This window comes from Trichomycterus rosablanca, chromosome 25 (genome assembly GCF_030014385.1).
Source record: "Trichomycterus rosablanca isolate fTriRos1 chromosome 25, fTriRos1.hap1, whole genome shotgun sequence".
NCBI classification, from domain to species: domain Eukaryota; kingdom Metazoa; phylum Chordata; class Actinopteri; order Siluriformes; family Trichomycteridae; genus Trichomycterus; species Trichomycterus rosablanca.
The window spans coordinates 2160862-2177368 of NC_086012.1; the positions used below are offsets into that span (position 1 = coordinate 2160862).

General features: G+C 42.8%; 1 protein-coding gene across 1 annotated transcript; it reads right to left on the minus strand.

Moving 5' to 3' along the window:
• Positions 1-228: 228 nt before the first annotated feature.
• LOC134302665 (SH2B adapter protein 2) lies at positions 229-16206 on the minus strand. Its single transcript, XM_062987839.1, has 9 exons — positions 16121-16206; positions 9833-10727; positions 7292-7393; positions 6245-6336; positions 5202-5302; positions 4440-4589; positions 4101-4303; positions 1876-2047; positions 229-969 (listed from the first exon to the last, which is right to left on the minus strand). Exons 2-9 carry the CDS (start codon positions 10694-10696, stop codon positions 686-688), a joined length of 1968 nt encoding a protein of 655 aa, XP_062843909.1. The 5' UTR covers positions 10697-10727; positions 16121-16206; the 3' UTR covers positions 229-685.
• Between the last annotated feature and the right edge of the window lie 301 nt (positions 16207-16507).

Here is a 16507-nt window from a genome sequence, read left to right on the forward strand (position 1 = left end):
AAAGAGTAAAAGTAAATAACAGCAATACAGTCAGAGTAAATAGATGCAAAAGAAATTTGCAGCTACATTGATAAAAATATGACTGCTAGAAATAGAATCAGAGCTAAGCGCTGTACCATCACCCATGAGAAACTATGGGGAAAGGAACACCAGCACGTGATTAACAACTCAGAGAAAATTGAATTAAATGATAGGCCTATGAAACATAAATCTGTTTGAAGATTTTTGTTGCTCACTAAAGACATGGTTTTGTCTGGCCCTGTGAAACTAAACCTTATGCAGCAACTAAAATCTGCTTAGAAATGTAAGATTTGAGGCTCCTTCTCTGTGTGCTTGACAAGAACAAAAAACTAAATGAAAGGAGGTAGTTAGTGTTTAAAGGGTGCTTCAGGTTTCCAGCTCAATTTTTCTGGTTGAGTATTATGGTACTTTTTGATGCTTCGATGTTTCTCTGTTCCTGTAGATCATTTATGCCAACAGTCATGTCATCTGAAAACATATGTCAACATAAACACAATATGTATTGAAGGGTACTTCAGGTCTTCTAATGGTAGCTGGGTGTTTTAAAAGCCTATCTAGAGCCTGATCCATTTCCTAAGAAGCATCCATCAAAATCCATATATGTGTGTATGAAAACTGTCCATGTCCTGTCTCATCACTACTGTTCGTTCATCCTGACTGGATATCAGTAAAACGAGTACTGATTCTCCACAGCTCTGGTCCTCCTTGTGGCCTCGGTATCAGTGTACTCCTCTGAAGCACCAGCAGGGGGATCCAGCAGCCTTTCCGAGCTGCTGCTCCTCACTAGGCCTCCCTGGGCTGTGGGAGAGGAGGAGGAGCTGGAGGACGGAGGTGCGTCTGGCGCGGGGGTCGCTGGAGACTGAGAGGCCCCGGGGAGATGGAGGCTGGGCTGGCCTGTCTCGCTCCGGCAGCTGGGCTCCCGTGGAGGAACGGGGAGGTTGGGAACATCTGCAGTAATAATGAAAATATAGAGACAAGCAAAGGGTTAATAGATACACTGGTGAAGAAAAAGTATTTGCCCCCTCTCCTGACTGCCTTCATAAAAATCTGTCACACTGACTGTAGAGTGGCTTTAGAGTGACTGTGAAACCAAAAACGAGCCATATGGATGAAGACACATCACTGCTGTTTGCGTTTGGAAAATTGAGTTAACACAACCTCAGCCCTTTTAATCAGCTTAGCATATTAATGGAGCTTTTAGAAGCAGCATCAGCGAACCGCTCTGAATGTTAGTGTGTAAGATGGAGTATGCTGAGGCCCGTGGGAAAACAGAGGGGGTCTGTGTTGCATCTGAGCCCAATGGAGTGCATTCATCTGCTTTGGCCAGCCTGGCACAGAGAAGTAAGAACGTCCTTCATGTGTGAAGGAAGCATGTGCTAGCCAACCGTACTGAAATAAAATACAAATAAAAACCCTGTAGTAAAGGTGATGTGTCTATATGTACACTCTAAACAATTGCTAACAGGTGTAATAAATCTTTCATATAAAGGAAATTACATGCGTCTAACTTTTAGGGAAGGCCCTTTCCTTTTCCTGTTTCCTGTGCCCCTGTTAAGTCTAGGTAGAGATTAAAAAGTGGCCTGCACAGATCACAAACACACTGAACAGCTTTGGAATGAACTAGAACATCAACTGAGGCTTTCCTGACCAAAATCAGTGATCAGCCATATGGCTGAATGGACACAAATTCCCACAGACATACTTTAAAGTCTTGTGGGACGCCTTCTCAGCAGAGCGGCTGTTGTTCTAGCTGAATAGACCACGCAGAGGTCACTCTGTTTTAACAGCATTTGTTTTTGAAACGGGACATCCAACAAGCTCATGGTCAGGTGTCCAAATACTTCTTCATATTACCTGCGGGACTGCGCTGCACTTGTACGTATGAGCGCAGCGTGATATCAGAGGAGCCGCCGGACTCCAGCGGGATGGGATGGGTGTGAAAATGCCTGAGCATGTCGCAGACCGTCTGGAACCACAGGTGATGCACGTGGCACTGACCGTTTTCATTCACCGACAACCTCAGATGCTGCAGAAAACAAAAACACACAGGATTAAACTGCAGCGCTGCAAATTGCTTTAGCTCCTGTGGTCACATCACATTTGATCATATTAAAGAAGTATGCACTGGAGTGTTGGGTAATAACACAAAGCTACCACATGATGTTTCATCTGAGAACTCGTGAGGAACTGGTGAGGAGATTCCTGCTGACGCTCAGATTCCAAAACAGGATTTTGTTGATTGTTTTACTTTCAGTTAGCAGAGCAAAAACGGAACGAGGCAGAAAATGAACAAACGCTGGTCAAAGAATTAAAGATACAGTATTTTACATCATTGTTCCTTTTTAATGGTTTGATAAGAAGTTTAATAATGAATTAGGAGATCAGGTAAATAAATTGCCGTCTTAGGCTGTAGCTTATGTGTTCTTTACATTTTTCCATCCAATTGACCTTTCAACACAATACTATCTGACATTTTTATCTGACATCCTTTTCAACTATACATGTTTCCTTTGATGAAATTATTGCCCAGCTCTACCAATCAACTTTAATGCTGTAAACTGGAAACCTCTAGGAGCAACAACGGCCATAGAATCATACAAGCTTAAATAGCGGATTGCTGTAATGAGTACTGAAATGTTGCAACACTTATTACAGTAGCACCTCGTTTTCCCCTGGATTTGATATAGCATTCATAGGTTTTAACTGCACACAATATTGTTCTGAGTAGCATGTTAAAAATCCTTTGGCTCAGTCCTGTATGAATGGAATTTCTTCCAAAAATACAAAAGAACTATGGACAATGAACCTGGAACTGGACTATTTTTGGGTGAGGAAAAACTGAAAGCAGAACCTATGATTGGGAAACAACGTCCTTCTGAAACATATCTCTCTGAAGTTGTTTGGTCCCGACTGGTAAAAAATTAAGTTTCATTCTGTATCAGAACTTCGGTACTCTGCGTCACTCACAGTTACCGTTAATCATGGTCTGGACTTCCAGTTTCACTAACTGCTGTAGAACTGCTGCATAGTGCAAATGTAATTCGAGAACATCCAACTGTCAAGAGCAGAAGTTGTCACCAGTGTGACCAGTGTGTATTAGGAAGTAATAAGAGAGCCTTAAATCCTAATGACCTTTCAGTTCACATCCAGCAGTCCAGGTCACAGGAGCTCTTTAGATCTTGGTGTTGTAGCAGCAATGCTTGAAATGTGAAATATGGTGGAGTATTTAGCAGATCCACACACACACACACACACACACACACACACACACACACACACACACACACACACACACACACACACACACACCTCTGGTCTTTAGGACTGATAATGCAGTATATCACTGCTGGACATAGGGGCAGAGTGGGAACATTCCGCCTCCACACCCGGAGAGATCAGTTAACATATAGAATGAGACAGAGAAAGCCAGAGAGAGAGAGAGAGAGAGAGAGAGAGAAGGGTCTCAGATGGATAGAAAGAGCAGCACTATGAAAAAGCTTCACATTTCCAGCACGGACACTGGAGAAAGATGGAATCTTGGATGGCAGGATGTGAAAAGATCAAATTTCGTCCAGATCGCAGTGGCTCAGAGCCACCGGTAGGGATAAATGCTAACACGGAAGGCAGCAGGATATTCCAGACTAACCCGATATCCCCTCTGACGTTTTATTACAGTTTAAGACGGTATACACTTACCAATTCAGCCTAAAAATTCATTCTGCAAGCACCGTAAAGTGAAAACTTGCTGCTCAAGATTTTGGATCACAGTTAGCAACAAGGATTCACTGGCATCCTTGATGCTGCTGTAAATTATTACCTAAATTATACGTAAATTTCATCCTTGAGGTCAGGACCCATCCTGGGGTCATCTGAGATGCAGATGGTGTTGCCAGGGACATTTACAAAACCATTAATTAAAGTTCTAGGCAGATTATTATTCCATAAACTCTTTGTGTATATCAGTCAATGTATTATTAATAATTTATATATTTTTTAATTTAGCATTTGGGCGTTCAGGTGGCACAGAGGCTTGGCTTTGATGATTGGCTTTGTTGTTATACCCAGAGGTTCATTTTTACCTTGGCTTTGCCCTGGAAGTTGAAGGTGAGGACGTATTCTCCCGGCCGTGTCTCACTCTGCCGTATCACGAACAGGCCGTGGCTATGGGCACCGCCAGCCAGTACCAGCTGAGCTGCCCGTACACGTGATAATGTCCCATGGAACCACGGGTAACCGACTAAGGTAGCGGCACCCTCGGCTTCTGCTGGGGGATCACCAGGACCTGCGGTACACAGAGAGGGTTTGTGTTTTACCAATATTCTTCCTATATTCTGCATTACCTCTGATTTCTTTTCAGACACTTGGTTTTAACTTGTGAACCTATAGAAAACTATTCTGTACAAACTGCTTCTGTGTACCTGATGATGGAGCCTCTGTAGACTGCAGGAAGCGCTCTAAGGGCACGTGAGAGGGGTGTTGTGTGGGCGGCGGTTCCCTGCAGCGGACAGTGGGGGCGCTGTAAGGATCACCAGCAGAAGCACATGACCTCTCAGGAGCCCGGTGTACACCTGAGAGAAACGTGAACACACAGACGGTGATAAACTGAGGCATGAAACTGGTCTGGGATCATCGAGTTGCCATTAATCACCTGTTGACATGCGCAGTACTCGTGCAGCGATATTCATTGATTTCAGCTCCGTGTTCGGGCTGATCGTTCCTAATGAGCTGCCCTCTGAACTCAGGTGAACTTTTGTGCTATCGGATGTTGGCGAGTCTACCCGACAGAGCTCGAATGTCAGGAATTGTTTTGCAAGTGATGAGTTTATATGCTTGGTTCGTCCAAGCTGTTTCTTAACACGTTACCATTATAGTATAGTTTCAACCCTGCTTCATGGCATTCTGGGCTTTTTTAAAAGTGTTTTGGATTGCTTCCTCTGTTTCATCATCCTAGTTTGAATATTTACAATTTTCTAAGCAATTTGGCTGCACACAAACATACAGAAAGCACTGTTTTTTTTGCTGCACGTTTCAATGCTTCTATCAGACTGGAGTCAGCGTCTCAGCATCAAGTGAGCTACAACCATTCCAGCCTTTAGTCTAAATAGAAGTGCGTGACAAAAAGAAGTGATAACGTCAGGAGATAATGAAGATTCTAATACATAAAAAATCTGAAAATCCACCTTCAGATAGAAGCTCACAGCTGCAGGAGGTCACCAGGGAGAATTCTTTGGAAGGATGACCGTGTGGACATGATGCAAGCTCAATGTCATCGCCGCTGTCCCTGCAACACACAACACGCCGTTCTGAGTGGAGCTTACAGCAAGTATTTCATGGATTTGCATAAATTACAATTCCAAGCTGAATTTCTCACCCCAAACCCTCTTTGACTGTACACCTGTGTCATGTTTTAAGTCTCTTTTGAAGACATTTCTTTTCCAGCAGGATTTCTGTCTTTCTTCTGTCTTATAGTTGTTTATTACTTACTGCACTGCAGTAGTAAAGTGACACTGAGTTTGTGAAAGGTGTTATATACTGTAAATACAACTTCTAAGATACTAATACACACTTGCAGCTACATATAAAACCCCTAATTTACATCACAGATGATGTAGACAAAAAACAGATTAAAGAAGACGTAATGCTGAAGCTGGAACCCGTGATGATGGACATCCAGGTTGAAAAGTCTGGAGACTTCTAATAAGGTACTAATGAGTGATTTATTCTACAATAAATGGACAACTAATAACCATATAGTATAGTGGCTGATCTAATCTGGTACACCGAAATAGTTTAATTCATTAGATTAAGAATTGTTGCAAAATGAGACAGCAAATAAAAAGGGTTTCATAACTTTTATTCTCACAGTGTGATGGCTGCCATGAGGCTAGTCCAAAATCTACCAACAGAATGACAGCATAGGCAGATGAGAAACTTTAACTATGAACTTCCCTGTTTACAGTTTAAATCATGTATATTCAGTCACAACATTATGCCGAGGGCTTGTGTTTGTTGTTGTAATTGATAACACGGCGGTTCCAGTTCCTGGAAACAGACCTTAGCTTTACTTCATCCATCCCTCACAACATGCCTCGAATAGACAAGTTCTGTTCTAAAAGCAGCCAAAAGCAATTCCTTCCCGACCTATGTTTGTGACTGTGCCCACCTCACTCACCTCCCCTCCCATCCTTCATTTCACTCAAAGGTAAATATTTATCCTGTTTACCCCGGATCTATGCAGTCCTGGATGTCAGCGACCCAGGAGTTTTTCTGGAGAGAGTCGATGGTTTCCAGGATGTACTCCTCACCATTTTCCACCTGCAACACAGCACAGAGACGCAGTTGTTTACGGGACTGGCTCACATCCCAGAACTATTTACCATAGTTACCATCATTTATTTATTCTCTTATTTATTCATCCGTTCATTCATCTGCACTAACTGCTTCATTCTGGTGAGCGTGGTTGTAGGTGACATGACACACAGACAGACTGAATGACTGACACAGGGACAATTTAGTAGCCAGTTTACCTGCTGGCATGTTTTGAGAGTTCCAGGAGGAAGCACATACATACATCAAATTGGGTCAGAAGTGGGCGTCCTACCAGAAACATCTTATAAAATAATATCACAATACAAATTTATTTATATTTAGTAAACATGTTACCTGACCAGGGTTACGGTAAGTCCTGAGCCTACTCAGAACAATTAAATATACTTCAATGTTGTCACACTGCACATTTTATCCAGAACTACTGTTCTATATCGATCTTTTTTATACCTTCATTTACTGAAGGTTTACTCTCTGTTTTGTTCCAGTCAAGGTTGTGGTGGGTCCAGCACCACTTGGACAGGCACAAATACGCCCTCTACATGGGGCTAATCCATCACAGTTCATTACACATTGACTTACATATGGGAAATTTAGCACAGTCAACCCACCCTGTGCATGTTGGGAGGACCCAAATAAAACACACATGGACATATGGGCAGATTGCAAAACTCCTTATTGACAAAATGCCAAAATATTCTGTATATACAGCAACATGGTAGTAAATAAAGCTACAGCAGCTCTTCTGTATACTGTATTACATATCATATATTGTATAATCATTATCATGATATATCAGATTACATTTTATTTATTTTCACCTACAATATATTAAAAACATATAATGATCATAATTATAATGATAATAATAATATAAAGCAAATAATGAAATCACGATGTCATTAAAATCTACACATAATAAAAACTGATAGCATTACTGTACCTTAAGCACAAATGTGTTGTCCTTGTCAGGCATCTCCAGAGGCATCGTGGTTCTCACCTCCACAACAGCAGAGAGGGGCACGCTCACCTTGGGCTTGGACGTCTAGGTGTCAAGAGAGGTTAAGGGGGTTAGGTTAGTACAAAACCTTAAACGAAAATCTGGCTCCTTCGCCAAGAAGCTGGGTTTATCCTCTAGCAGTACAAGAATCCGAAAAAAGCTAAATTCAAAACACAAACAATGGACAGCACAGAATCGTGCATTATTATTACCACCCATGTGTGTAAAATTCAGACTGTATCATTAGAAACTATCACATCATCATTTACTCGACAGTTTCCTTTATAGAATAAATGTAGAAGTGATTTTTGTATTAAACTGCTCTGCTATGACAGACAGGAGATAAACACACTCACACTCTAGGTATAAAAGATAACATACAGCCACTACAGCGTCTGCTGCCGTTTATGCTCCGACACATTTTGGAGTGCGCTGATGAATGAAATCGATCTGGCGTAGATGAAAGCATTTATTTGAGCATGTTCCACTCCTGTAATGAGTTCTGCATGTGTGTGTGTGTGTGTGTGTGTGTGTGTGTGTGTGTGTGTGTGTGTGTGTGTGTGTGTAAGAGATTGAGAACATGACATCTAGCCTAGTTTATTGATCTAATACACATCTATTTTTACCAATGGACAAATCTCACTACTCTACAGGCCTCTCAAGATCGTGCATTATTTAACGACAAGCAACAGCTGAACACAAAGAGACGTTTTATCTTAATGTTTATGAAAGCTTTATCAGACCTGACTGCACAAAATCTATCTGATTAATGATTAATGGTACCCTTTGGGGGTGGACATATTGTACTATTAGTTTGTATTGTGTTGTAGCGTAGGCTATTTGTCACATGCAGCGTCCGTACCACGAACCACAACCCCCCAAACAAACATCTATCTGGAAAAGGGTAGACTTCCCAAATAATTGCACCACTAACTAGGTACAAAATGTCCCTCTTTGTGCCAATCACTGTCTGGTGGGTGTGGTCCCAATACACACCAATGTTACGGTAATGTGGCGTCAGCAAGATGTAAGAAAACATAACGCGCTTTAACTGTAGAAAGATAGCTCTGTTATTTATTAATTTCTCCTGTGGAATTACCTTAAAGCTTCTCCGAGTGTCCAAAAAAGTGGAAACCAGATGGCGCTAAATCCAGACTATAAGCTCTCTTAGTCTCTCAGACACGACCGATTACTCCTCCTCCCACCCTCAACGCTTATAACCAAAATATAACAGTGTTATAAGTATAACAGCCCACATGAATGGTATAAAAGCACCCTTGGAGGGTAACAACCCAACAAAAAGAGTAAGTGAGTTGAGGTGAGGTGGAAAAATACCAGTATGAATAAATAAATGTCTAAAGTCATTAATGGTGTGTGTGTGTGTGTGTGTGTGTGTGCGCGGGTGGATGAAGGTGAATAAAAACATGTTTCATGAATAATAGATCAGTGAGCAGGTGCCACTGTTTTACATTTAGGTCATTGTTTTGTTCCTCCACTGAATATTCACACGTTTAACTGGGTCGAGCTTTCTGCACCTAGACACGACCAAATGTGCCCGCTGAGCGCCCGGATAGGCTGGTGACACCGCTGAGACTGTAAATGGCCAAGTGGACAATGTAAGTGGACAGCCGTCTTAATTACTGAGTTCAGGGATTCTGTTACACATATTGCTTGCCGGTGCATACAATCAATTATATGTAAGAACTTTTAGGCACCAGTTTGAGGAACGCCCTTAATGAGGAAGGTCCATGAAGACGTGGTTTAATTTTCAGTTTGGTGTGGAAGAATTCCAGTCGTCTGTATGGAGTCTTAAAGTTCTTACAGACAAACTCTAAAATTTATAAACACAGGGGTTTACAAGATGTCCAACCAGCCCGTGGTCAGGTGTCCACATACTTTTGGCCATATAGTGATCCTGTGTTATGCTGTAAATCAGCCCGTCTCAGCGGTAATAACGCAACTTCCTGACTTTAACATAACAAAGAAGACATAAACAAAGGAAGGAAAATTCAGTGTTTGATTCTGTGTTGCTCTTTATTTACCCCCCTTTATTCAGACGACTGGGCACAGCCCACTCAGATCCGGAGCAATGCTGCGGTACGATCCTGCCAGCTGAAGGAATGCCAGGCCTCGGCTCACGACCGGATCTTAAACCAGCTGGCAGATTTACACACACTCAGCAAAGCCGTTCTCACATTACTGCAGTTTGTGTACTTGTTGTGTACCTGGTGTGTGTGTGTGTGTGTGTGTGTGATTCCTCACTTTTTATTACAGGATCTAAATATATGGAGCATTTAATAATTAACCTTTTAAACCATATGAACCTTCAGATGGGAAAACTGTGGCCACGTCCTCCTAATAGAACCACCAGTACAAATGTCTGCCATGAATTAAAAGATGCAGGAACATATCGCTGTAGTAAATAAATTGGCTATATCTAAGCATCTGCTCCCCTTGTTATAGAAACAGTAGCTTTGTTCCTACCTTTGGTGGTACATAGAACTCAAGCAGGAACTTTTCACTCCCTTCCAAGCAATTTTTGCTCTTCCTTAGCAGCAACCTGCACTTCTGCCACTGCGCAGCGCCCATACAGTTGGTATCATCCGCCACCATGTAGCGCAGCGTACCCTCCCTCTGAATGTTCAGCAGCTCGACACGGTTGCTCTTCAAGCTCCGCGTCAAACTCAACTTTTGACTCCAGCGCTCGTTTCCAGCGGCCTCCGCTCCGTTAACTTTCCTGACCCCGGTGCCTACGGGTTCCAGCTCAGACGGTGCCCGCCGTTGCCAGATCTCCCTCACGCCATCCACCACGCACAGGCTCATGTTCCTCAGTGAGAATCCCTTTTTGAAGCGGGCCTTGGAGTGGCCCATCGAGATGTCCTCCGAGCTTCGCGACTGTCCCAGCGCCGAGACTTTATGTCCACGCAGAGTTGAGTTCGCAGAAGCCCCGCCTCCTCCGCTGTCCATGCTGTCCAGTGATTCGCTGGAGGCACCTGTGTCCTTACGCCGCTGGTAGAACTCGTGGCTGTAGGAAGGTAGCGGGCAACCCTGAATGCCCGCAAATGGAGCAATGGCGTATTTATGCGCAGAGGAGGAACCGGGCGAATCGGGCTGCTGTGCTTGGCTGAGGGCAGAAGCGAAGCAGTCCAAGAAGTGGCGGGCAAAATGGCGTGAGAAGCTGGCATCGGCGCCTGGTGCGTCGTAGCAAGGGTTCTCAGTGACGAAGCGGCGAAACTTGTAGGCGAAGTCGGCGGCCGAGGCACGAGCGTGCAACTCACAAAACTCCTTCCAGTCGGGCAGCGGGCACGAGGAGAGCTCCGGGCTGCTGGGCGCCCCGTCACCGTTCATCCCTGGGCCATGCCAACGCCCTGGCAGAGCGCTGCGGGAGACAAAGAGGAAGAATGGGTCAGACATCCTGCTGTGTAAGAGGGAGACTGGTGGAATGAAGGAGAAGAGGGATTTGCGCAGGGCAGGGTAGAGGGGTTGGGGTTGGGATGGTAGGCCATTGGTTAGGATTGAGTGCATACAAAAAAATACAATATAAAAAGGGCATCTGCGTACAAAAGAAAGAGACTGGTACTAAATTGGTGCCTGGGACAGAAAGGATAAAAACACTGGCCTTCTTTACCCTGTAGGCCTGTGTGTGTGTGTGTGTGTGTGTGTGTGTGTGTGTGTGTGTGTGTGTGTGTGTGTGTATTCTTATCCTCTGTGTGAATGGGGCACAGGCGTTGGGTGTGTGAATAGATGCCAGCTTAAGCACAAATCCAGAGAGATTATTAATAGGGCCAAAAGCACATAATCACCTCTTCATATTACATGTGTTTGAGCAACACTTATGCAATCATTTATATCAACAATCTTTAAGGCAACAGTTTAGGGAAGACCTTGGTATGGAGCCCTGACCCCAACCCCACTGAACCCTTTGCCAATCCAGCCAATCCAAGCCTTCTTCAACATCAACCTGACCTTACAAATGCTTTTTCTTTACTGAATGGGCACAAATTCCCATACACAGGCCAAAATGAAGCTGTTATAGCCGCTATGAGATGTCCAACAAGCTCAGATGTTTACATACTTTTGGCCATACAGTAAATCCACTTACATAAAGGCCTGGGTTTATAAAAGGAACCAGTAAACGTCTTTTTAGAACAAGTCCACATTTAATCCGGTTTAAAAGTCTATTTGGTTAAATCATCAGTGACCTGGTCTGCTACTTTTCATATGCAATCTTTTGGGCTACTTTTCATGGACCTCAACTGGCAACCTGAACCCGACCAGCACTCAAAGGCTTTGAAGATAAAGGACCACAAAAACCACAAAAATAAAAACAATAGAATCTGATCGTGTGTGATCTGTAAAACAAAGTTTACTTCGTACACAGCCGTGTTTCCACCTCATGGCAGCTTTTCAACTTTGCACCTCAGCCAAGCAAAATTAGGGGGATCTAGATCCAGCCCTTTCACAATAAGCTTGACATTTCTGAGAAACGTGAACACGTTCCCCCTGACCTACTTCTTTTCATTGTGAGCGTGGAAGAAAAATTTTTAGGAGCCGAGGTGTGAATCAATGAGCGCTTTCTTCCCAAAAGCAACCACTCCTCCTGACTGAGACTCTCTCAACCTCTCTCAACCTCGCGCTCTCTCTCTCTCTCTCGCTGTCTCTCTCTCAGCGGCCTCCCTGGGCTCCTCTGCCAAGCTCATTGTATCACAGATAAGCCCTCTTTGTGGTTTTGTGGTGTCAATGTCTACTCTAAATCCCCCACGATTATTCTAATCAAAGGCCAGTGAACCACAGTACAGTATATGAACTAAAGAACAGCATTAATAAGAGTCGCCCCAACATTATTTCAAGCTGCATCTCAAACTAGCTCCATAAACTCGACAAGGAGGGTGGAGACTCACCTAAAATATTGCAAACACTACACTGAAGTAGCCCAAGAACCAAGTACCAATTATAAATTAATCCTGGCCTGCTTTAAAAGCAAAAGACAGAAAGATCATGCGGTATGACTTCTGGGATGCTTTTAGCTGTTGCAAAACATTTATGAAACAGGCCTAGACTATACCGCAGCATGAAGCTCACATTAATAACCATAAGCCGTCCCCGAGGAGCTGTGAGATCTACAAACTGTATGCATGAGGACGCTTATGTACCGCATACCTGAATATCATTAACGCTCCTCCGGCTTTTACTTACACTTAACGCGTGAAGTGCAGTTTAAACCAGCACAAAACAGTAAAGCAGGACTGTAATGGGACACAAACCTTTACCATTACCTCAACCAGTCCATCACAGAGCTTCAACCAATCCTACAGACTTAACCAGCCATGTCTGTGTGGATGGCTGGCTGGCTGATAGAACCGCTGAGATTCAAACCCTGGTCTCAGCAGTGGTGGGCTAGCTTAACAGACTGCTGTGCCACCCAAGCGCTCCTTATATAAAGTCATATTAAACATTTTCCACAAGCAAATGTCTTGACTTTAAATAAAAAGAAAATAATTCTACTTCTTTGAGAGACTTCTCGTCAGTAAACAGAGTTCATCTGGAGCTTACAGAAACAATACAGTATATAGCATTTGTTTTTTTCTACCTTTATCTCCCAATTTATTCTCCCAATCTCTGGCTGCAGGATGGCCGGCGGCAGGACGGCTGCAGACTGTCGCTCGTCCCTTCCCACCCAGCAATTATAGCCGACCGTTTTTTATTCACCAGCCTTGCACTGAGGTCCCAGCTTTATCAGGTACGAAGAGTCATGCTAATCTCCAAGTAAGTCGGGGATGGCTTTATGCAGCAACAGATACAAGGAACCCGGTCCAACCCCCCACCCACAGACAGGGCCAACTTTTAGATAGATGTCAGATCCGAGAATCAAACTTGGATATCAGTTTTGGGGTGCTAGTGCTTTATACAGCTGTGTCACCTGAGCACCCTGAACTACTACTAGTCGAGCCCAGAGTCCAAACTAAACATGGTGAAGCAGCATTTAGCCGTTATGCTGCATGTAACTGAAACAGACTGCCAGAGGATATTAGATGTGCCTCAAATGTAGAATCGTTTAAATCCAGGTTTAAAACTTCTCTCTTTTCTTGTGTCTATGATTGAGCTCTATATTTTGCACTTTATTATTACTGCACTTAAGCATCAATCTATAGCTATAGTTTTAATTTCATGTTCTTTAATTTTAACTACATTTGCAGAAAGCCTTTCTGATGTTCCAGATCTCGGGAACGTTTTAATGCTTTTAATTTTTCCTCATGTAAAGCACTGCGAATCGCCGCTGTGTATGAAAGGTGCCATACAAATAAACTTGCCCTGCCTTACTAAGAAATGTGAAACAGAATTACACACTTCACATGCTAACACTGTCTCCAAGCGGAACTAAAAGTAGAATAAAATTTTAATGACATACAATAAATTGATGAACCTTTAAAAAAGGACCACCCAGCTAACACGCTGTCAAAACAGTCCTGACCTGCTTCTGTACGTTATGAGCTGGACCATCACAATGCTACAGGAAGCCAAATTCATTACCGCAGTCACAACAATCCTGTAAATGCTAACAGCAGCTTTGCGACAGCGTGGTGTGTTTTCTCATCGTTCAGACAGGCCAGCATTGGTTAATTAGTAGCATTGGTGTGCTAAAATTAGCTTGGGCAGGAAAGATAAAATTAAGTCCTGGTCACTAACTCAGAGAAGTGAGATAAAGATTGCCGTCTCACGCTCAATTTCACTTCATTTCCAGTAGTTTCATACAGTTAGCAAAAAAACATAAAACAGCTTGACAGGCAGCGCAGGCTGGTATGTCATGTAAACACACACACACACACACACACACAAAGAGGATGTGTTTTAATTTGGCTTAGGGTCCTACCAAGTTATTCCATTCACAGTGTGTGTGTTATCTAGGTAAAAAACTACTAACATTTTCAGACCCCAAGTCCTATCCTGTTAGCATAAGAATCTATTCACATCTAATAATGATAAACATGAAAACAGGAAGTTTAAAATGATGTGTTTTTGCTTTCAGCCCCAGTGTGTGTGTGTGTGTGTGTGTGTGTGAGAGATAGAGAGAGAGAGAGAGATTTGTAAACAGGACCTTTCCGGATTCATGTGGATAGCAGGGCGGAGGAAGAGGGAGGAGGCCAAACAAGGATTCCAGTTTGCAGGAACCAGAGTTCTCATTTCTACAGATGTTCATGGTATATAGCACAGCACTGGTTGAGGGGTCACATGACCTCCAGTTCCTTCTCTAGATCTGAGATGTTGTGAGCGCAAAATTATGTACCTTAACGTTGTCAAAGTTATTAAAAGATCAGCTAATTTTTTGCTCTCACAAAGTGCCAAAGTGCAGCTTTTCTAATAGGTTAAAATAATTGGATTTGGATTATTATATTGTTTTTCTTTTTAATGTTATCATATTTGTATTTACCTTTTACTTTAAGGCATTTAATACTTTATTAAAGAAAGTTAAATATATACACTGTACAGAGAAATATAGTGTATATATATGTATGTGTGTGTGTGTGTGTGTGTGTGTGTGTGTGTGTGTGTGTAAGAGAGAGAGAGAGAGAGAGAGAGAGAGAGAGAGAGAGAGAGAGAGTCAGTTTTAGAAATAAAGTTTAATAAGCCACTATATCTTTGACAACGTATTTCACTTGCTTTCGTTGTGAGTTTGTGGACATTTTGAATTTTAAAGCTCAGTCTATAGGTAAAGTCCAAGTAGCCTTATTTATATGGGCACAGAGAAGTCATGTGCTGTACTCAATCTTTATCACTAACAAAGATTTAGGAGGTCATGCCACAAAGTTAAATTACATTATTTGTAACTATTAAGGTCCAGAAATGACTGAAGTCTCAAATCTGCCATGACACTTAAACTATTTTATTCGAGTGAACAGTTAAAAAATTCAAAACACCACGTTATCATGCTTTCCAGCACCCATACAACTATTACTTATTTTACACGATTACAATGTTAATGTTTAGTAAAATAGCCAAAACATGACGCTGATCTTTGTAACCATGTCTTTACATCAATTCCGGGCGCACATGAAGGTACCATTATTTCTCACCTGTCCACATTGAGCCTCTTTATTTCTATATTAATAAATTCATAAACACAAACGCACAGAACGCTGATATTAACCAATTAGAGAAGCCTGATCACTATAAACAATCGATTTAATCGTGACATTCACGATTCCCCCTTTAGGTTATAGGCAACTGCGGTTCTATTCATGGTTTTTCATTGATGAGGTGATGTTTTTATTTATGAATGAACCCTTAAAGCGACCTGGCACGGATTTACAATAAGACTCTTTTTTTTTTTTTTCTTCTTATAATCGGTTATTCGATTTGTCTTTATTGGAATAATGCTGGAAACTGGACACGCTGGGTTTATGTATAGATCTAGGCTTTCTATTAAAAGCACTACAGCCTCCCTACGCCTTTCCCCTAACTGGATTAATCGTATACAGCAACCACCCAGTACACTGTCTGTCCAGCCATGATGATTATGTAGCAGAGCAAAAGAAGCGCAAAAAAGAAGCATCCGATTATTATTCGCACAAATGCGCGTCTGGAGAAAAACGCGCTGTTTTGTTGCGAGATTATTCTCTTAGACAACGTTATAATAAAGCAAGTGCTAAAGCAGCTACACCTGAGCTCGCAATCGAATAGCACAGCCTAATACACCCGACCTCCTACTTACCCGACTAACAGATGATAAACTCGATTAATCGCGTATGGAATATAAGAATGAATAAAACTCACCGCGACGCCGATCCGACTCACTGCATGAGCGCTGCAGCCGGCAACCTTCACACCACCTCTCCCCCAACCAAACCAGGTTTATTTCCAGATCCACGCTTCGTATCCGCTGTCAGATTCCCGGATGAGAAGGAGAGAGCAAGACCTCACAGTAATCTCAGTAAATCCGACTACAGGATGTTCATGTGTGTAGCGGCGGGTTCGCATCAGACTGAGGGAGCGGCGCACAAACACCAGTCCAGTCCGTCAGTGCGTCTTAAAGGAGACGCGCACCATCGTCACCCTGTTATTCCTCTCTCAGTCTCAGTCTGATCTACAACGTTCATTCATTCAGACTAGAACCCTGGACAGGGCACCACATGCATTCAAGCAGTAGCCAATCCACCTTCT

Coding starts and splice junctions, on each gene's coding strand:
- LOC134302665 (XM_062987839.1), bottom strand. CDS start 10,696: ATGAACGGTGACGGGGCGCCCAGCAGCCCGGAGCTCTCCTCGTGCCCG. Junction 6,337..7,291: donor ACAACACATTTGTGCTTAAG/GTACAGTAATGC, acceptor GCTGTGTTGCAG/GTGGAAAATGGTGAGGAGTA. Junction 5,303..6,244: donor CAGGACTGCATAGATCCGGG/GTAAACAGGATA, acceptor TGTGTGTTGCAG/GGACAGCGGCGATGACATTG.